This window comes from Danio aesculapii, chromosome 6 (assembly GCF_903798145.1).
Source record: "Danio aesculapii chromosome 6, fDanAes4.1, whole genome shotgun sequence".
Classification (NCBI taxonomy): Eukaryota; Metazoa; Chordata; class Actinopteri; order Cypriniformes; family Danionidae; genus Danio; species Danio aesculapii.
The window spans coordinates 52,394,791-52,418,745 of record NC_079440.1 but is presented as its reverse complement, the minus strand read 5'-3'; the positions used below and the strand labels follow the sequence as shown (position 1 = coordinate 52,418,745).

At 36.0% G+C, this 23,955-nt stretch overlaps 1 protein-coding gene across 1 annotated transcript; it reads right to left on the bottom strand.

The window, feature by feature from the left end:
* Nucleotides 1–694: 694 nt before the first annotated feature.
* Nucleotides 695–20,832, bottom strand: npepl1 (aminopeptidase like 1). The gene is made up of 12 exons (XM_056460495.1): nucleotides 20,649–20,832; nucleotides 18,116–18,301; nucleotides 14,936–15,106; nucleotides 13,171–13,260; nucleotides 11,211–11,292; nucleotides 10,801–10,943; nucleotides 8,878–8,955; nucleotides 7,369–7,469; nucleotides 7,167–7,290; nucleotides 2,550–2,726; nucleotides 1,443–1,553; nucleotides 695–1,362 (listed from the first exon to the last, which is right to left on the bottom strand). Exons 1-12 carry the CDS (start codon nucleotides 20,796–20,798, stop codon nucleotides 1,198–1,200), a joined length of 1,578 nt encoding a protein of 525 aa, XP_056316470.1. The 5' UTR covers nucleotides 20,799–20,832; the 3' UTR covers nucleotides 695–1,197.
* Nucleotides 20,833–23,955: the final 3,123 nt, after the last annotated feature.

Genomic DNA, 23,955 nt, shown 5'->3' with positions numbered 1-23,955 from the left:
CAAATGTGTTATTTTTTGCCGAACACACAATACATAAAATAGTATTTACAACATATATCAAATATTTGTTGTTGCTAAGCTTACCATATGGACAAAAAACTACGAGGGTTCTCACTGCTCTGAGGGGAACCATTAATTTAAAGGCGCAATGTGTAGGATTTTTCATTAAAATAAGCACAAAACCCCCACTTTAAGAGTGTTATTTGCTGACCAATGTAAGTAGACCTACTTACCGCATCTCAAATGTCCAAAGAATATTGAAATCCAGAGAAATTAGCCATTTTAACAAGTGACAGACCGTCTCGCCGTCACTAATCTGATGTCACAAACTCATGATTTCAGGTTTTGCTTTGTAAAAAAAAACAGGGTTGATATGATTCATAATGATTGGTTGTTAAATATTCTGATATGTGCCAATGTTTTACCATTGTAGTTTTACATTGCTAATAAATGATAAATTTCAAATTACAAAGTTCAAAACAATTTACACAAACCCATTCTTTAAGATGTAGCTGTTGGTCAGTATTGTGCCTGTCAGTGTTGTGGATTTTAAGGTTTTACATTATGTTGTGTTTTATTTATAACCATTTGTGATGCGTTTCTTGAAATAAAACCCTATAAATTATCTCAGATCCTGTTGATTCTATGGTATCTCTGAACACAAATAACATTAAGAACAACACAAGGACCATCATTCTTTCAAACATTTACTCTGAAAAGATTTCATCATTCACAATCCATATTCTTCACCTGCCACACTAACAAAATTGGCATCAAAAGTGGATTTTGCTGTCAGCACTCATTTAGTGCCAAAAAACATCACCTAACGAAGACGATTGTGTCATCAATTTATGTCTGGAATGAAAATCAAATGATTGCGTTAAACATTTTATGATCGGGAAAAAAAGCAACATCATTTGCAGAGAAATATTTCATGTGCCTCCTCCCATTCCTGAAACATTTCTTGATGGCAACTACAAACTGTGAACGAGTACATTACAAAACATTGAGACGATCTTGTACTTTTATTTCATATTTCATTCATAACCGTGCATACAGGGCTCTTTTTTATTATTTTGTACTTCAGATGGAGAAGAGGAAGGAGTGTTTGAGTCTAATGGATGCAACGTTTGCCCAAGGCGTGATTAATATTAAACTTTTTTTTTTTTTAGTGGTTAAGAACAGCCTGTACTGATCTCAGACCAGTCTCCTCCTTTTGCAGTCTCTCTCCATCTGATCTTCAGATGCAGTTTTGACAGTTGCGACACCCAATGGAGACACAGAGTTGAGCAGGGGGTCTTCAGACGCTTGTCCGAACAGAGACAAGAGCAGAGCAACACCGAAACCTGTGGCTCGCTCGCCCTGATGATACACAGTGAGAAGTTATGAAGGATTCCTGGAGAAACATGGAATATTTTGATTGATGATCAGTGTTTACTTACAGCGTGGACAGGTGAAGCGATGTCTACATGCACCCAAACACCCGGCCAATCAAAGCCCAGATGAGAGGCGATGAAGAGGCCAGCGCAGGAGCTCTGAGCATTCTCACGGTCCTGTGGACACAGACAATGTTTGCTTGTTATGCATGACTATTATAATCATTATTATTATTATTTATTTTTTTACACCTAAGATTTTTTCAATTCAAGAACTAAATGAAAACCTGAAATTAAAATGCAAAAATATATATTTTTAAAATTATTATCTATCTATCCATCCATCCATCATCTATTTATCTAATCAATCCATTCCATCCACCCATCCATCAATTATATCCTTCCAATCTATCCACACAACCCAACCCAATCTATCCAATCAATCAATCAATCAATCCATACCAATTAATCCATCTATCCAATCAATCTATCCAACTGATCCATCCAATCAATTCATCTATCCAACACAATTCATCCAATGCAATCCATCCCATCCATCCATCCACCCATCCAATCAATCATTCAAACAATCAATCAAATCAATCCTATCCAATAAATCGATCCCAATCCATAAATCCAGTCAATCAATCAAATCAATCCAATCAAACCAAAAAATACTATCCATCCAATCAATTAATACATCGGTCCAATCATTGCATCTATCCATCCATCCAATCAATCCAATCCATGCATGCCACCATTCTAATCCATCCACCCAATTTATCCACCCATCCAATCTAATCCATCCATCCACCCATCCATCCCATACAAAAAGGCAAATAAAAAAGGGAAAATAAATAGGAAAAAATAAAGTAAAATTAAACTAAAAAAGGAGTAAAAAAAATAATTAAAAATAAAAAAATATTCAACAGTTATTAAAGTACAATTCTTTACTATTATTATTATTAACAACAACGAATAAAAAATAAAGCTAACTAAAAGCAAAAAAGTCAAATTAAATAGTCTCTTACAGTAAACTATTAATATGCACTGCTGACTACGCACAATTACATCCCATCAGAGTAGTGAACATTTGTGTATGCAAAAAAAAATGTTTTAAAAAAATCCCTGTTCTCTTTAAACCTTTCAGCAGTTTGTGATATCAGGTCTCACCGCCACAGAGTTCTTCATGTCTGCAAGAGCGGAGGTGAATTCACTGAAGTGCAGCTCTGGGCAGTAAACCAGAGGATGAGCCAGATCTCCACTGCTGCGTCCGGCGCGCACACATGCTGATTCCCACTGCTCACTGTTGGTCATCACTGCTGCATGATGCTTCCCTGTGGAGATTCCCTATAACACACACACAGTAAACATGTTTTCATGCGCCTGACAATTTGGAGATTTGGGCTTTTCATAAAGATGTTTATTTAGTCTAATGTATTGAAAGATTTTAATTACAATACATATTAATACAATACATTTGAGGCAGCTTTGTTTGTTTTTATGGAATGTTTTTTTCCTCCATAAATCTTAATTTCTGCATCACTTATGTACACCAAAGTGCACAGGTTTATTCATTTCTGTATTAAGATTTTTACTGAAGGAGGTTATTATATCATAATAATAAGTATTTGCAATATTTTCAGACATTGTGTGTCAACTTTTCACGCAAAACCATCTCTAGGGTTTGCAGAGAATCATCTGAAAAAAAAAAAGAAAATATCCATTGAGTGGTAGTTCTGTGAGCGCAAATGCCTTGATGTCAGAGGTCAGAGGAGAATGGCCAGACTGGTTCAAGCTGATAGACATCAGTAACTCAAATAACCACTCGTTACAACCGTAGCATGCAGAGCATCTCGAAACGCACAACACTTTGAACCTTGAGGTGGATGGGCTACAGCAGCAGAAGTCCACACCGGGTGCCACTCCTGTCAGCTAAGAACAGGAAACTGAGTCTACAATTCACACAGGCTCACCAAACTTGGACAATAGAAGATTGGAAAAACATTGCTAATGCATTCTAATGAGTCTCGATTTCTGTTCATTCGGGTTGGTAGGGTCAGAATTAGGCATCAACAACATGAAAGCATGGATCCATCTTGCCTTGTATCAATGGTTCAGGCTGGTAATGGTGTAATGGTGTGGGGGATATTTTCTTGGCACACTTTGGGCCCATTAGTACCAATTGAGCATCGTGTCAATGTCACAGCCTACCCGAGTATTGTTGCTGACCATGTCCATCCCTTTATGACCACAGTGTACCCATCTTCTGATGGCTACTTCCAGCAGGATAAGGCGCCATGTCAAAGCGCGAATCCTCACAGACTTGTTTCTTGAACATGACAATGAGTTCACTGTACTTAAATGGCCTCCACAGTCACCAGAGCTCAATCCAATAGAGCACCTTTGGTATGTGGTGGAACAGGCGTTTCGCATCATTAATGTGCAGCTGACGAATCTGCAGCAACTGCATGATGCTTTTATGTCAATATGGACCAAAATCTGAGGAAAATTTCTAGTACAATGTTGAATATATGCCACGAAGGATTAAGACAGTTCTGGCAGCAAACGGTACTAGTAAGGTGTACCTAATAAAGTGGCCAGTGAGTATATCACACTATATACAATACATCACAATATTCTCCAGTGACTAAGACACATGACAAAGTGATTCACTCTTTTAGAAAAGAAAGAAGGCATCACATGATTATAAGCACATGACTACTAACTCAAAATGTCACGGTTTTGCCAAGATCCAAAGTGCAGCAGCTATAAAGTAGTAGAAACCGCTGTCTCTCTGTTGAAGAGAGAAGTGCTTTGCATTCTGGATTTCCTCCAGTTGCTCCTGATGTCATGTGACACTTTTATTTCTCTTTTTACACTTGGCTGGAAAAACAATCTGGCCCACATCCACCAGATATCAATATATAGCAGATCTTGTTCTCACTCAAACATGTCAAGACTTGCTTTTTGAACAACTGCTGTGAAATTTAACATCGAACTTTAAAATGGTCTTTTAAAGGAATATCTCACCCAAGAATTAACATTTACTACTTTGGGTGAACTATGCTTTTAAGTAGGGCTGAGTGATTAATACAAAATAAATTATACTTCTGATGATATTTATATCAGGTCAAGACAAAAGGTAAAACAATATCATTCTGACTTTAATTTGAATCAAATTTACTTTTATCCATAACATTATACATTCAGATAATCATAGATAAAAACCACACATAAAAACTCATTACCATGTTAAAATACAATTGATGTTTCGATAATATCTGTATACAAATAAAATGTATGTATATACTAAAAAGGCATATGCATATCTCCCAATCCTTTCACAATATACCACAGAGCAACTACTGCAGTAAATCTAGGAGTAACTTTTCTAGCCCTACTCTTTGGAGGTGGATACGTGCCTGATTTGGGACCAGTCTGCATGTATGCAAACCTAAACCCTTTGCGCTATGAAGTAGGGGCTGAACGACTTTAGATTTATGGAAGTTGACTTTTAGGTTATTAAAGTTGAGTCGGTGTCAACTAGTGGCTAATGATGTCATCAACATAAGATTTGCACAATTTGTAATTTATCTGCAGAAGAAATATATTCATATGCTGTTTGACAACTCATAACATGCTGCACAATCAATGCAACATTGACAGTGCATTTGTTTCGCAATAGAATTAGTCATTGGTAATGCCAACAGTTCATTTTGTTAACAACGCAACATTAGATGCTTCAAAAGATGCTTCTGATTTTGATTAGAACAGGCTAAATTTAGTCCAAAAATGCAGTCAACACATTAATCACTGCACGTTCTATTAAGAATGTAATAACAACAAACATTTTATTGCAACGGTAGCTCAGTGGTTAGCATTGTCACTTTACAGCAAAAAGGTTGCTGGTTTGAGTCCTGGCTGGGCCAGTAGGCATTTCTGTGTGGAGTCTGCATGTTCTCCCTGTGTTTCCTCCAGGTGCTTCGGTTTCCCCCACAGTCCAAAGACATGCGGTATAGGTGAATTGAATGAACTAAATTGGTCATAGTGTGTGTGTGTGTGTGTGTGTGTGTGTGTGTGTGTGTGTGTGTGTGTGTGTGTGTGTGTGTGTGTGCGTGTGTGTAAGAGAAAATGGGTGTTTCACAGTACTGGGTTGCGGCTGGAAGGGTATCCACTGCGTAAAACATATGCCGAAATAGTTGGCGGTTCATTCCGTAGTGGCGACCCCCGATACTCAGGGACTAATCCGAAGGAAAATGAATAAATGTATGAATTTTAGTGCAAAAGTAATGTATGCCTTGTCAGCACATAGAACACCGATTCATGGCATGATGGCAAGTAACGCGCAAAAGACTGTAATGTCCTGCTCAGGCGCAAATTTACCGTTATGACAGTGCAGGTCAAAAGGATGCTCAAAATCTTGCTCAAGTCAGGCCTTGTTCACGGTTACTGGTTCATCTTGGTTATCAGATGTCTTCTCACTGAGTTCAGGTCAAAAATCTTCATCATAGCAGAGCATTAAAGTTGAATTGATCTTCGGTCAATATTTAGAAGCCTCTTAACTTCTTTGTTTTCCTCCTTTCTCTTTTTGATTATTTGTTGAAAAGTACATCAGTCATCGAAAGTTGTAAATAATTGTGCTATATAATTAGCATTGTCATTGAAAGCTTCATAATTTTATCAATGGAAAATTATATTGCAATAATTTTGGTTACCATATATTGCAGACCCCTACTGTAAATGCTTAAGTCTGTGAAATCAAAATTTACAAATGTTAATTTTGCTAGCGCATATTATTATTCTTTAGTTGAACATTTAGTCCATGCAAGTTAATCAACTCAAAAATTTACGGTTTGTTTTGATGATCTTCAATCCAATCTGACTCTGACCAATCCAATTCTGCATTTGGAGTGGTGTCAGTAGCTACGTTTCCATTCACCTATTTTTATGCACATTTTGGATATGCGCATAAACCATTGAAGGAAACGCCATATGCGAATAAATTTTTAAAATGCGCACAAAAAATATATATGAGCATAACTGAGTAGAATAAACGTTTTATTCGACAAGAAAATATGCGCATAAACTACGATGGAAACAATTTTACTGAACCAGTATGCGCATTAAAAAAAAGGTCATGTGATTTTGTTATGAGATCATGTGATGATAAAAATGTGTGTGAATGGACAAACCAGCAGGCTGAGCACATTGTAAAACATCTGAATGTTGTTTTGGTCATTCTAAAATGCCTTAGCGTTTAAGTATTAGTGTTATTATATTAATAATGACCTCCAGAATCAAGAGTGTCAGTGCTCCGCATTCATTGCGTGTCAGGATTTCCTTCTGAGGCGCAAGTCATATATTAAATGAAGAAAAGATTGACGCAGCTTCTCCTACTGCAGTAAATTCAGTTTTTACTGTTGATATTTGGCGCCAGTTAATCAGGAAGTGACGATTTTGTTCACATTGACTTGTTGGATGGAAACGCTGCTTTATTCGCACGTCTTTTATGTGATAATCCAGTTTTGCGCATAAAGTTAATTCGCATTTTTGGATGGAAACATAGCTGGTCAGATTGATGAATTCAGCCACAATATTCTTAGCCATGCCCCTTTTTACCTTTAGTTTGCTACAATAAGGCACAAAAAGAAAGCCCCGCCCGTAATCAATATTCAGTTTCAGCTGGAGGTGCATAAACATACTGAAATAAAAGTCTAAGCAAGTTCCAGTTCACGCAGATTTTAAGAAAAGCAATCAATCTCATTCAGAAGATGATCAGAAACGCACCTGAGCGCCGGTCAGTGTTGCCATGTCCAGTATGATGTCCGCTGACAGGTCTTTGCTTGCATACACCACCCCATCAGAGAGCACCAGCCTGCCTTCAGCATCAGTGTTGTTGATCTCTACTGTCCTGAGAGACAACGACGACCAACACACACACAGTTACTGCTGGTCTAGACACATTGAAGGTCAACCAATCAACACTTACTTTCCAGAGTAGAGAGTGTGAATGTCATCTGGTCGAGTGGCTGCAGGTCCCACGGAGTTCTCAGCCAGGCAGAAAACCGCATGAAGATTGTCCTTAAAGCCCTGAGACAAAACACATCACCGGAGATTTATACCAGAGCTAAGCTTACAGCTGGAATTAACACTCACTCACAGTCGGAGTCCTGGTTTAGGTTTTGACCAACAAACAGATTCCAATATCAAAACCGGAAAAAAAGGAGAAATAAAATAAAAATAAACAGAAATTGGAGGAAAAAAAACAGATGTCATGAGGAACCATCAAACATCATATAAGAAACCCTCACATAAACATTAAGGTTCAAAGGTTTGGGGTAAGTTAATTTCTTATATAAATGTATTCAGCAACAAAACATTAAATTGATCAAAAAACGACAGTAGATAATTGTAAGTGACAATGTAAGTGAAAAGGTTCGGAACACAGGAGATTCGCGAATTAATACTTTTTTTTTTTAAATGGTGGATTAATCTTACATTTGTAACGATTGCAGAGAGACGGACTTTGTGTCATTCAAATCACATGTATGAAAGCATTTAGGCTTTCCTGTAAAATATAATGACAGAAAAAATTTTATGAGTGAATCACTGAATCATGTATTGAAAATGAGACCTAAAAATAAATATGGGTTGTATAAATTATAATGTTAGCTTTATACATTTAGCGATATCAGCAACAGTAGTAGTAACAGTGAATTGCTCACAGTACTGAATATTTTTGTTTATTTTTATTCAGTTGATTATTTCTTCATTTTATTTTTTAATAAAATCACAGGTTCCAAGTTCTGTTTGTTAAAACCAAAAGTTTCTTGCAGTACCGTTTCTGTAATAAATGGAAATTAATGACATTTGTCTCCCCCCTTTTTGGCTAATCCGAAAAATGGTCTGATCTGTGACAAAAAACCCATAATGTGATCCGAGCCGTGAGATTTGTGATTCATTAGTGTTACAAAAGGTTTCCATTTCACTGTCTATTAATGAAAAAAAAAGTTTCCACAGAAATATTAATCAGTACAATGGTATCCAACATTGATATTAATAAGAATTTCTTCTTGAGCAAAAATGAATCATTATAACAATTACTAAAGACTGCCTCACTAAAAACCTGGAAAGATCCAGTTATAATTACATTGTTATAATTATAATAAATATTTTATCCTACTGCAGTAAAAATAAACAAATATATATATTATAAAAAGTACTAAATTCTTCAATATAAAAATACACAGCATAGAACAGAGCCCGAATGGTAGTGTGCAGAGACAAAGAACTTTGGTATTCTGATGTCCCAAAAACACTTACATGTGTTCAGTCATGAAACAAGACACCTGCCATAAACACAACATTAGATTGACACAGTGGATACATATTAACATACAGTGTAAAGGGTTTCAAGATGAGGGTTAGGATCTATCTCGTAGATAAGTTTAGAATCCAGTGATCTTTGGCTAGCAAAACGGTCAGAAGGATAAAATACCTGCTTAATAGTAGCTTTAAATGCTCCTAAAATGGCAGCAGCTCCTCCACAGTCTCTCTTCATCCCCGGCATTGTGGTCTTTAAGAAGACAGAGAGAGAAGAAGAAAACTATTCAAACTATACATACAAACTATAATAATGGGGTCATCTGAAAGGAATTCAAACTATAGTCTTACATGGTAGACATGCAAGAACGCAAATAAGATGCTCCTCTGATTCAATGTTTGACGCAAGATGTTAGTTGCAGAAGTAGTCATTGATATGAGCTTATAATTTAAAATTTGAACCATTATTGGTTACAAAAACACATTGATCCGCTTTATTAGACATGCATTATTCATCTGGTGGCTTATGGTGTGCTTTATGATGAGCATGGAAGAGACAGAGCCAAATTTTAAATGATTTAAAAAGAAAGTCATATACACATGACAGCTTGAGGGGCAGTAAATTGTGAAGTAATTTTCATTTTTAGGTGACCTTTTCTGTTAACATTAATAAAATCATTAAAAAGTATACCAAGTTCACACTGATTCATCAATTTCAGCCCTGATTTTCACTCGGCGGCAAATCTGTGCTCGTTCAAACATATTCATGCGTGTGAATGACTAAAAATGCGATCAGAGACAATCTGCAAAATATTTGTAAATATCTGGACCAATCAAGCTGTGTGAAAATGATCTGACTGGAAAACACATCAGGGATGAGCCTTAGCCAATGAGAGAGCAGGATAGAGGTCAGCAGAGAGTTCAGGGAGGAGTTATAAACCACATCATCAGAATAAACCAGCTTTACATTAAAATTAAACAAACATCTGCATGATCAGCCGCAGCACACCGCAAAATTATTTACGGACCAGTTTAATACGCTTCCATTTCTACACTTTATTGAACATGAACCCCTAGACATCACCTACAATAAATACTATATAATTGCAGGTTAACTACATTTACACATAATAAGTTTAACTGTTAAAAGCTTGTAATATTGGTAACTAATAACCTTAACGTAACTTAAGATGCTTTGAAACAATAATTATTGTGAAAAGCGCTATACAAATAAACCTCCAACTATTTTTTTTCCTCTCTGCACAACACACAAGCCTTTTTCCCTTAAAAGCTCTTTTTTTAAGCTTTTCTTTTGTTCTTTTTGGCCTTTTGCTGTAAATCAGTGTTCAAATCATTTCAAATATTTATTGCAGGGTATCATTTCTAGTCTTGCACGTGATCTTGAGTAATCTTATCATTTCTCATATGGGTTTGTGAGCCAGAGTTGTCAGTGACTGTTTTGTAGTTATGCAGTGTGTATCCTCCTGTGACTGATCCATCATGCAGTATGAACACAGCAGCAACTGAACGCTACCCTACATAGTCATGCAGTGTGAAAACAACAGGCAATCCCATGATTATGAAAATCATGCAGTGTGAACTTGGCATTATTGAGTGCTCGGACTAGGGCTGAACCATATATAATTTGAGCAACCATATCACAATGTGTATGTCACATCGCTGGATTAGATTATTTATTAAAGGTTAAAATATAAAGATATTATTAAATATGTATATTTAAACTATTTCTACAATGATGACCATGTTATTTTACATTTGATTGTTCAATTTCTGTACTTGAATACTGTTAAAATCCTATTAAAATCCATAATGCACTGTTTATTTATAATGCTTATATTATAAATTATATTTCTTTATATTCTTATATTTTTGCAGATGCAATGCATTGAAAAGACTTGATCATCCCACCCCCAATCTAAATTAATGAGATCTACCCAAATAGAGCTATGCAAATCATCTGCTGAAATTATATTCTTATCACGGCAAAACAAAATATTGCAATGCCAGATTTTACAGCTCTAGCTGCGCTCTAAATATATTTCAGCGCACTAGACTGTCATTGAAGTGTGATATTTACTTTGCCCTTGATGCTGAGTCCTCCGGTGTCATAGACAATGCCTTTGCCCACCCAGGCAATGGTCTGTGTGGCACCTGAAGGAGTGTGGCTGAGCACAGCCAAAGCAGGAGGATTCTGGGCCGCTTTACCAACTCCATAGATGCCTGAAGACAGAGCCATTTCACACACACATTTAAAAACGTGCACAGGAATCACAGTTGACCTTATATTCTGCATCTATGCATTTTCAGGGTAAAAGAACATGCACTGTCTCTTTAAGTGCTAGAAGTCATCTAGATGTACAAGCGCAAAATCAGCACTTCTAAATGAGCATCACTAATCTCGTGATGAGACTGCAAGCTCATCTCTTTCATCACACGTCAGAAAATGTTGCAATCTGCTGGCTTTTTAAAGCACAAGCTCAAGATTACCTCCAAAGCCTTTTTGTTTCAGTTCTTCTCCTCGAATTACAGTTGGAGTGATCCCCAAGTCATTTCCCACGATCTTGATTTCCTGCAAAATATTGCATTATTTAAATACACAAAGACATACATGCATACATAGCATTGTATCTGTTAAAGAAAAAAGGTAATTTTTGGCCCGTTTCCACTGAGTGGTACAGTACGGTTCGGTTTGGTACGCTTTTATGGCCGTTTCCACTGTCAAAAAGCGTACTGAACCGAACCGTACCACTTTTTCGGCACCCTTTCGAAAGGGTACCAAACACGAGAAAGGGTACCAAAAGGCGGAGCCACACGCACAGCTGAACGCTATTGGTTTACAGAGATACGTCATTCGCTTACGCAACAAGTCATTGAAAACAAAAAAAACGCCATGTTTGAAAAACACAGCGAGAGATTAAAGCGGAATTACAAATACATATAATAATAATGAGCCATGGTCAATCTAGGCTCAAACAAACCTTGTCGTCGTCTGGATGAACAGCCACAAATCCAAGAAGAGCAGATTTACCCTGTGCCCCGTAGTTTTTTACGAGCCAGTCTGAGGTGCGAGTGGTTTCGCTTTCTTGCTAGCGCTAACATTATATCTGAAATAACAAACTTCTTGAGCTGATGATAATAACCTGCGCTTGATTATTGACGTGCTTTTGAAACCCGATCCTGTCAGACACTGACAAACACGAGAGTGAAGCGAAGAAACAAAGGAGAAGCGGAAAAAAAAGGAGCACATTATTTTTCAGCAAACATGAACAAAATGCCATGTATAACTAACTTATTATCTTCACCTTTTGGACTATTATGAACTCAGAATGATGGAATTACTGTCGAACAGAGGCTGCATGTGCTGCTGAAGATTACAGACACAGATGAGAGGTTTTCACTGACTGTAGGCTATATTTTGTGTTGTTTTGAACCTAAATATTGACGAAATGTCTGCTATATGTAGTTCTTCTGTAGTTGGTCACATATCGGAGACTGTAAGGGGCTGTATGTGTTTATATATGTTCATTTATTTAGTTATTTAATATAATTACAGATGTTACAGTAGGCTGTTTCGCACTGTCATTGATCTGCAGTTATAATCAACTCATGTTCATAGAAAGGTTAGTAATAAACATTTCTACACAAGTATTTATGTGTATGAAGCATCTGTTTTATGAGAAGTGCTTCTCATATGATATGTAAATGACCTGTACAGCTTTATTGTAGACATTTCCTCGAGCGAGAATGACGTTGACTGAAACTTTCTGTCATACACCACGCCCACCAAAAGGGTACCCTTGTTAGTGGAAACGCAAGCCTGATAAAGATGACCCGTACCAAACCGAACCGTACCAGTCAGTGGAAACGAGCCATATATCTTAAAACGAACAAAAAATAAACAGGTCAACTACCTAAAAGAATTTTAAATGCTAAATAATAACCTCTTAAATGATTTAAAAAGAAAGTCATATACACATGACAGCCTGAGGGGGAGTAAATTGTGAAGTAATTTTTATTTTTAGGTGACCTTTTCTGTTAACATTAATAAAATCATAAAGTATACCAAGTTCACACTGATTTATCAATTTTAGCCCTGATTGGAGTGATGTATTTAACCTCTTATTTAAATTTCTTAATAAAATGATAACAGACTTTACAAAAAACTCAATATAATGCTTATGCAAACAATAAACAGCAAATGTCCACTTGTACTCATTTTTAGTGCTGCTGGCTTGAGATGCATGGCCTATTTACCGAGGTATAACAAAAAGAACACAAAAAATGCTCACACAATTTATAAATAACAAATTATATAGGAAATGTTACTGCGCCGTAACTTCCCAATTATTTTATACTTCGTTATAAAATGTAGCTATTGTGCATGGAAGAACAAAAAAAACTCTTTAACAGAGACATTAGGAAAAAAAAAAAAAAAAAAAAAAAGTACCTCCAGGAAGTCATCAGTGTTCATCTCGCTGCATGGAGTGTCCACGATTCGAGCAGCCAGACGAACTCCATCCGCTGCATTAGCAAGACACTGGAAACAACAAGAGACACACAAACATTAATGAACAAGTAACAAAAGTTTGAACCAGCTTAATCCTGGTCATATGGAGTGTGCTCTTTTCAGGTGAGTGGGTTTGACGAACCACCTGTGGGATACACGCTTTCCACTCTTATGCACCAGGCACTTCACAAAGTTCATGTACACTGTTCTCTCATTGGCAATTTGTTAGAAATACTACTATGCATGTTAGTATAGCTAAGCTTTTTTATAGCTTTATGTTTTCTATAGCTATATCGTCCAGATCTATATAATCTTATTTCCTAAAGCTAGAACTTCTAATTCTAAAACGGTTAGTTTTTTACTACTTATATTCTATAGCTTAGATTCTTTACACATACATTCTTTGTTTTTTTTATGGTTATGGGTTGTTGTAATAAGTTTTACTACATATCGTATTGTGTATCGTATTGCATAACTGAATTTGAGTTATGCAATCAAGAAGAACGTTGTGGTCCATTCTAATTCATTCATATACTTGTGCATTATTCCATTTTCAAGAATATATAGTTAAAGGGCCCATATTATGGGTTTTTGAAAATGTAGTGTGTAACACAGCTCTAAGTGAAGTGAAATATCCAGCTAAGGCTTAAATCTGTAAGTGTACAGTGTTTAAAACTATTGATTCATCTATAAAAGAGTCGACTCATAGTGCTTAAAATGAGTCGTCTTGATAAGTCATTAGGTGTTTTGTGATGACGCGGCTACGAAACGCAAGTAGTTGCGCGCGCAAACCCAGTAGATTTGAAACCTGCGGCCCCGCCCACTAACAGAAAAAAAGCCCCCCACACACACACACACAGAGACACCAGTCGAATGAAGTCACGCTGTGCAGATGGATATTAAAGGAAGAATCAGTAAAGACTGTCAGAACATGGATCAGTGCATCATGGATCGTTTTTTTCCCTCCATTTCACAAGTGTAAGTATGTGCGATTAAAATTGTTGCCTCTCTATTCTGCCAAGGATATAACTGTTAAGGACGCGGGTGGTGAGGGAGGTGTCGCGGACGCCACCCTCTCTATTCTTAGGTCGCCTCTATAGACGCGCCGGCCCTTTGTGTGTGTGTGTGTGTGTGTGTGTGTGAAAAGAGCACGTAGAGTGTGAAAAGCTAGGAGATCTCCTGGCCAGTTCTTGGAGTTTTTGCTCAATAAAATAGTTGGTCGTCGGTATTTTCGAGTCCATCGTCTGTATTTACATTCACCCACTGGCAGCCAAAATCCACTATGAAGCGTGTGTGCACTGTGACTACTTTTATATTGTTGATTAGCAGCTGGGCATTTCACTCTGTCTCGCGCTGAAGCCTTTCAGTGTCGACCAATCGCAGCAGGCTGTCATAGGTCCAATCAGCGCAGATTAGCTTCGCGCTGAGGAGGGGTTTGGGAACAAATGAATCGCTGAAGGATTCATATGGGAGTCGCTGGGATAATTAGGTAAAAATAAAGCATATTATAAGACCATGAAAGTGTTTTTTGACCTTGCATGCATATTAGACTGTTGTTGGAGACCCTTACAACCTAAATATGACCCTATTTCATGTATAATAGGGGCTCTTTAAAGTGGAACAAACATCTGACGTGAAAAGAGAAACACACGAAATGAGCAGCATGATGAGCAGGATTGAGAAAGTGTATGAAGTGTGTGTTGACCTCAAGTGTGGTGAGCTCCAGAGGCCCGTTGTCCTGACCCACAGTGACGAACTCCAGAGTCACGCGTTTCTTCTCTGTCCTGCGAGAAGACGCCGAGCGACGGCTGAAGAGCGGGAAAGCTCTAGCAATAGCACACGCTGATGCAAACACCTCAGTGCGCTCGCAAACCATCTGAAAAGACAAAAAAGAACAAACACTTTCAGCTAATGTGAAAGATGAAGAAATATTTCAAGTTCAGCTGGATTAACAGCATTTGTACCATAATGCAGACGGAAAGGCCAAACACCTGCAAACTGTGTACTGAATCTAATGTATGAGGTGGAGAGAGTTTACTATTTACTTCAGTTGCAAAACAACTGTCTTACTTTGACTCACTCATTCTGGACATGCCATATATTAGTCTATTTTTTTATTTATATCTGAAGCATACAAGATTGAACTTGTCACCTGAGCCAAAATTGGGCATCTTTGGAGTCTCCTCACAAATATATATAACAGGCAACTTCTTTGTGCATGACATTAGTAAAGAAAATAATTCTACAAAACTGGAAGTCAGATTACGCCTGTTTTTGAAACCCGGATTAGGAGTTTAAGTTGTGTTGCCCATGGAAGAATTGATATGGGGCGGCAAACAAACAAAACATATTTTTCAAAATCTGGAATCCAATTAGGCTTTACATCAGTGATGCTTACTTGTGACTCTTCATGAGCTGGACTGGTTTGGCTTGCATCAATTTATGGAGCCTACACACTTCTCTGTAAATTAATTTATTATATTAATTTTTTTTTCTTATGCTGTCTTGATGATATTGTATTAAGTTGTGTCCAACGTTCTGTGTATTGTGAAATGGCCTTTGTACTCTTTCTGCTCTAGTTAAGGTTATTATTTATTTTCTAATGCTACAAACAATAATAAAAAAAAAAATAATAAATTATATATATATATATATATATATATATATATATATATATACATATATATATATATATATATATGTGTATGTATATGTATATGTATATGTATATATATATATATAAATAAATAAAAAAAAAAAAAAAAAAAAAAATATATATATATATATATATATATATATATATATATATATATATATATATATATATATATATATATATATATATATATATATATATATATATATATATATATATATATATATATATATATAAATACATAAATAAAAAAAATTATATATATATATATATATAAAACAATTTTCTTACAATAAAGTTCTAAATATATTAAATTATTATAAATGTGTGTTAAAAGTATATAGTGCTTCGTTTGTAACTTATGAAATTGTATATGTGTGAAGTAGCAATTAATTGTACATAAACCCTTTAACTACCTCACCAAAAAAAAAGTTTAGATTGCATTTCTTAACTCCTAATGTTACGGTAAAGTACCGGACTTAATACATAAACTATGAAAAACCTGAAAATATGAAGTGTAAGAGATTTTATAAAAAAAATAAAAAAAAATCTAAATCAAACATTTTTGAATACTAAATTACATGTTTTTTTTTTAAGTTTTAAAGTTTTTTTAAGCCATAAAATATTTCAGATTGTCATTTAACATGATTTTGGTTTTATTGTAAAAAAAAAAAAACAAAACAAGAAAATAAGTGTAGTAGTGCAAGAGGATGTCTGATTTTTTTTTGTAAACCAACAATGCTGTGTGTGTGTAAACCATTATTTAAAACGGTCATTCTTTAATTGACTTTATTTAAAACAGTAAAAACATGGCAGTCAAAGGGTTAAAAACTAATAATAACAATAATGGGCGACACTGTGGCTCAGTGGTTAGCACTGTCGCCTCACAGCAAGAAGGTAGCTGGTTTGAGTCCCAGCTGGGTCGGTTGGCATTTCTTTTTGGAGTTTGCATGTTATATGTGAATCTAATAAACTAAATTGGCCGTAGTATATGAGTGTGAATGTGTGTGTATCGATGTTTCCCAGTACTGGGTTGCAGCTGGAAGGGCATCCGTTGTGCAAAATATGTACTGGATAAGTTGGCGGTTCATTCCGCTGTGGTGACCCCTGATGAATAAAAGGACTAAGCTGAAGGAAAATGAATGAATGAATGAATGAATAATAGTATTAATAATAATAATTATAATAATAATAATAATCAGTAAACTTCAAACTCAGCAAATAAGAATTTCTGTACATGCATTAATTGAAATAACTAAAATGTGATTTTTTTGTAATTATTTCACAATATTACTATTAACAAATAAATAAATAAATAAATAAATAAATAAATAAATAAATAAATGCATTTTTAATATGTACAATTTCAGATAAATTATCGGATTCCAAACATAAAAAAAGTATTTCACATTAATCCATCTGCAATCAGAAATATACATGAACTAATATTTTATATAAACACATTTATGTGCATGTGTGTGTTTATGATTCATATTAAATATTTCTGTACAATATTATATGAACCTAATCATTTTAACATCTCAAAAAAATTATATGAGAAGCAGAAATAGGGCTTGCATGTGTCAAATGGAAATTACGGTCATGGGGAAAAAAGAGAAATGAAGATTAACCGCTGAAACATAGCAGTAGTTTCAGTGGGTTCAGTTCTTGACAGCTTGTGGTTCAGTCTACTTAAACAAAAGGACTTTACATACTTAAAAAAAATCCTGTGATGTGCTTTAAAATATGCATTTGTATTCGATTTTTATGCAATCTCAACCAAAACACAAAGAGAGGGTGGGACATAGGGTTGACCCTCTTTTTTAAAAAAACAGCCAATAGTGTTTTGTTCTATCACAGCTCTGTCAGTGAGAGTGGTTGAGCTCAATGCAGCAAATAAAAAGCAAATGAGAAGCATCTTGAAGGGAGCGGTGTATGTCAGATACTAGAGAACATTTGATTGGTTATGATGTGATGAGAAACTGTAGTATGAGGTGACATGACTAAAACCGTTGATCTATTTGGGCAGAAGTGACAAACTACAAGCTTTACATGGTTATATCAGTTTTATATCTTCTAAATGTGAATTTTGTCGCTGTTTTGGAGCACACTAGCTAATAGATATCCTAAAAACGAACAATACTGATACTAACATCTAAAAAACTTTATTTCATGGGATCTTTAAGGAGATTTTTACAGAAAATGTAATCAATAATGGTGTAAACTGACCATAATGCAGCGGTTGTTGCCGGCGGGCAGGCAGGTTCGGATCAGGCGGGTGAGGAAGTGGGCAGAGGATGGGCTGTTGTGGCGACTGACCCGTGAAGGAAGAGCTGCCACTGCTGCATGACTCAAATACAGCGGGCAACTGTCAGTAGGGTTGGGGTTCAGGGAAGACAGAGCAGCTTGCCAGAGCTGAAAACAAACACAGCAGACATTCATTAAAACAGTGGCACTATGCTATATTACCTGACATCTAGAATATAAAAAAAAACTACAAAAATGAAAACATACAACTACTAGAGAAACTTTAAACAGTCCAGGCTAACAGGTCTGTCAGGAAACCTGAAGGTTACGATAAACACAGATTTTTTTCTAGCACTTCCTCACAACTAGAATCCATGGGAAATTTGAGGTAAAGTTGATTTTATATTCGCACATTCGGAATTTCTCCATAATAATATCATTTCAGAAATCAGAGAGTAAAATTCATTGCGTTTTAAGATCTTTTTAAGACTCTTTCTATACATTTTAAGACCTAATAACCACTTTTCAACTGGAAACACTGGCAAGACTTTAACTTGCAGTTTATATATTAAATATTAAGAAAAGACAAGGCAAGTTTATTTATATAGCACATTTCATACACAATTGCAATTCAACAGGCTTTACATAAACAGGAATATAAGAGACAAGTATAAATAAAATAAAAACAAATAATATAAAAACAGATGAAAACATTTCCAAAACACTGGTGTATCATATTTTCTCATTTTACTCTGGGACTTTCCAATTCTGGTGATCACCCCCAATTCTGGTGGATGTCTCCAAGAGATTAAATTTTTCATCTACAATCAAAAAGTTAAGCTTTACAGCTCCAATTATGTACCCTCCAATTTCAATTTCCTTCTGGAAGTAAATCTCACGCCCCTGATTTCTACCCCCTCCCAGGAATAGATTGTTTTAGCTAGCCAATCGTAACAAAAGATATTGATCTCAGCCAGACGGCAGTGACTTTAACCCCCCCCCCCGTAACAGATTATCTGTGGCGAGTTACGTCTCTCATCTCACTTATTGTAATTAATGTAAGAAACTAATCCAAAACTAAAACATTATTCATATACTGAATAAAAATCTATTAAATCTAGCTAATTCAGCAGGTTGGTGTCTATAGAACTGCAGAAATAATGATGGTTACTGCAGTAAGCAAAGCCGCATGTCATATCTAGTAGGATTTCATTGATTTCATAAACTACACAGCATCCTGATTTGCACAGATTGAATTCAGGCTAACTTTAGCATACAACCATACATTGTATAATCAAAAATGATATAGAATTTAATACCTTGCAAAATAGCATTTAAGACTTTAATACTTTTTAATGGTCCTAAATTTCTCTAGACCCCACGGACACCCTATAAACAGTGCTAATGTTGTTTTGAAGTCATACTTAAATGCAATTTGAGATGCAATATTCAAATTAGCATATTATACAACAGAGGGACTGGTAAATAAACGAATGTGTGAATATAAACCCAACTTTACCTCAATCATGAGAAAGTAATGTTTGTGATTTCTTTGAGTTAGAGTGATATATTTATAAACATTGATCATAATATATATATATATATATATATATATATATATATATATATATATATATATATATATATATATATATATATATATAGCTACAATGAATATCACCCATTAGTTGGCGGTTCATTCCTCTGTGGCGACCCCTGATTAAAAAAGGGACTAAGCCAAAAAGAAAATGAATGAATGACCGAACGAGTACAAATCCTAATTACCATATTGTTATGGTACATCATAGTATCTTGAAGAAAACAAAGGTTTTAGCATGGTAAACATTGAGCATTATGTTGAGCATTTCTGAAACATTGAGCATTTCTAGAAAACATTGAGCATTATGTTGTTTTGTGCCTACTTAGAATTCAAATGTAAAGTTGAAAAAGCCTCATAAAAGGTAGAGTATTTCACCATTGATGTATGCTGTGTAAACGCATTCATGCCACCTTTGAGCTGCCCAAGTAGTTTGTATTAATTTTTGTGTAAATGTATTAATGATACCTAAACGCCACCTCAGAATCATTCCTGTGCTGCCTTCTGACTCTTAACGTGATACAGTCCCTATGAAAATTAGCCATGGTTTTAATATACTAAACGTGTGAAAACCAAAGAAGCAGTTCTTCATAGCAAAATTACCACTGCTTTACTCATGTTTACACTATGTGTACTGTACCGTTAGCAAATCTATGATTATTTACTTTTTGCTGTTAATTTTAGAGTTCGGTTTTGAAAACATAATGTAACAAATGTCATTAAAAAGCTTAAAAGGGTGTCGAATAATTATAATTTAACCGATTAAAGTTTCTATTAGTAAAAGCAGATTAACGTCAGTGGTCTGTTAACGTTACACAACACTAGTCAGTGCAGGCAGGTTTCGCTGTAACTTTAGCAGGTAAGCTAACGACAATCTGTGTTTACCAGTGGAAATGCTTAATGTTTAACACTGCGTACCTCTTTGGTGACGACTGGCTGCAGTTTTCCCTTCACCTGGGTCCAGTTGACCTGCTGCAGATTAGCGAGCTGACCGACGATCAGGACCGGCCGGTTCTGCGGCTCCGAGTCCCCGGCTGAAGCCTTGAACTCCAGCAGCACGTTCGCCATCTTCCGCCCGAATGAGAAGCTGTTCTGGAGGAAGACGCACTTTGACCTTCCGCTTCTGCTGCTCCGTCTCGCGAGTCCTCGTGCTAAGCAGTTTAGTTAGGGTATGTGATATACAGCCGAAACCCTTTTGAGGGTAACCTCAAAAATTGAAGGCAGTGTGGGACACCAAACAAGCTGCGGCCGGAAGTTAACGATAATTGTTTATAAAATTTACCCATTAAAATTACCCATTAATTGTATTTTATGAGCGTCTGCTCCTACCCCAAACTCCAACAGTTATGTAAAATATTAACTATTGTTGTACAACGTCACAAAATTATATTATATTGACGTGAGTTGAGTTTGCATGTTCTCCCCGTGTTGGTGTGGATTTCCTCGGGGGGCTCCGTTTTCCCCCTTAAGTCCAAAGACATGCGGTACAGGTGAATTGAGGAAGATAAATTGGCCGTAGTGTGTGTGTGTGAATGAGAGTGTATGGGTGTTAATATAGGGACTAAGCAGAAAAGAAAATTAATGAATGACAAGTATCCGCAACTGTATCCCTTCTAGCCTTAAACAAACAACTTTCCTGCACAAAGGATCATGGTCTAGGCCATGATCTATCAGTGCATCCTTCAAAATAGGCTACTTCATTCTAATAGTGACTTTGAATGTGACATTGATGCCAGATGAGCTGGTCTGAGTAGTTCAGAAACTGCTGATCTACTGGGATTTTCATGCACAACCATCTCTTGGGTTTACAGATAATGGTCTGAAAAAGAGAAAATATCCAGGGGGCAACAGTTCTGTGGGCACAAATGCCTTGTTGATGCCAGAAGTCAGAGGAGAATGGCCAGATTGGAGCTGATAGAAAGGCAACAGTAACTCAAATACCCACTCGTTACAACTGAGGTCTCCTGAAGAACATTTCTGAATGCACTACACTTTAAACCTTGAGGCGGATGGGCTACAGCAGCAGAAGACCACACCAGGTGCCACTCCTGTCAGCTATACAGAAAATTGAGGCTACAATTCGCACAGGCTCACCAAAATTGGACAATAGAAGAATAGAACAACGTTTCCTGGTCTGATGAGTCTCGATTTCTGCTGTGACATTTGGATGATGGGGTCAGAATTTGGAGTCAACAACATGAAAGCAGGAATCCATCCTGCCTTGTATTAATGGATCAGGCTGGTGGTGGTGTAATGGTGTGGGGCAGGGGTGATTTTAGGATTTTAATTTTAGGGGAGCTCAGTTCCACATGAGAAACAAAATAATTATATATATATATATATATATATATATTAGTTGAAGCCAGAATTATTAGCCCCCCTTTGAAGTTTTTTATTTTTTATATGTATATTTCCCAAATTATGTTTAACTGAGCAAGGACATTTTTCACAGTATGTCTGATAATATTTTTTCTTCTGGAGAAAGTCTTATTTGTTTTATTTCAGCTAGAATAAAAGCAGTTTTTAATTTTTTTTAAGCCGTTTTAAGGTCAAAATTATTAGCCCCTTTAAGCAAAATTTTTTATCATTATACAGTAACTTGCCTAATTACCATAACCTGACTAGTTAACCTAATTAACTTAGTTAAGCCTTTAAATATCACTTTGAGCTGTATAGAAGTGTCTTGAAAAATATCTAGTCAAATATATTGTATACTGCCATCATGGCAAAGATAAAATAAATCAGTTAATAGAAATGAGTTATTAAAACTATTATGTTTAGAAATGTGTTAAAAAAAATCTTCTCTCCGTTAAACAGAAATTGGGGGAAAAATAAACAGGGGGGCTAATAATTCTGACATCAAGTGTATATAACCCTAATGTATTTATAAGTAATAATTTAATAGTAATACACTTATAAATGTTTGACTAATATGGTAGGGTTGTATGCTAAACTGGCAGTATTCCACTGTATTGTATAGACGTGCAAAGTCATTTGAGTTCTGAATGAGCCAAATAGGCTCAACAAACCTGTTTACTGTAGTAAAAGCCACTCTATATGTTAAAGTACAATTTTGGTTTCCATGTATTTAATAAATAAAACTGCCACTTTTCTAATTAAACAGCATACATATAAAATATATATTTTAACCTACAGGCTACTTCACATATTTCACAAACTGAATCATAATATTAATATAGGAAATATTTTTAATACAAGACAACACATGATGTTTCTATCTCTGTCAGTGACTGACTGTTAAAATGAGTACATTCACTGAATTCAGTGGTTCTGTCACTGTGTTTAATACTTTCTGTGCATGACTGTGGTTTAGATAATGCCACATGTACTGTAATATGTTTTAAATGATAGTTCATTTTAAAATAAAAATAGTAAAATGTTTGTTAAGAGTTACATTTTCGCTGGAGGAAACAGCTGTGATTACGAGGGGAGCACTGAGGAAACCGTAGATTGCATTAGAAACCCGATTGCTCCTATCTGACATTGGGGTACAAGTGAGTCAAGTGTATTTAGAGCAAAGAAGCATATTTTATAACAATTTATTGATAAACACACCCCTTGTTCTCTCGCACAGCTGTGGTTTGCTGATCAAATGAAAAACGAAAGTCGGAGAGGAGCCGAATACTGCCGCCGTCTTTATCAAATTTAAAGCGGGCAGAAACGATAATTTGGTCTACAGTTTATAAGCTAATCGGAAAAGTTAGGCCTAGCGACGCCCATGGTGTGGGGCATATTTTCTTGGCACACTTTGGGCCCATTAGTACTAATTGAGCATCGTGTCAACAACACAGCCTACCTGAGTATTGTTGCTGACCATGTCCATCCCTTTATGACCACAGTGTACCCATCATGGCTACTTCCTGCAGTATAACGCACCATGTCATAAAGCGCGAATTATCTCAGACTGTACTCAACACCGTACTCAAATGGCCTCCACAGTCACCAGATATCAATCCAATAAATCACCTTCGGGATGTGGTGGAATGAGGGATTCACATCATGGATGTGCAGCGGACAAATCTGCAGCAACTGCTTGATGCTATCACGTCAATATGGACCAAAACCTCTGAGGAATATTCCAGTATCTTGTTGAATCTGTGCCACGAATGATTAAGGCAGTTCTGAAGGTAAAAGGGAGTCCAACCCGGTACTAGTAAGGTGTACCTAATAAAGTGGCCGGTGAGTGTAGTTTTGTTGTATAAAT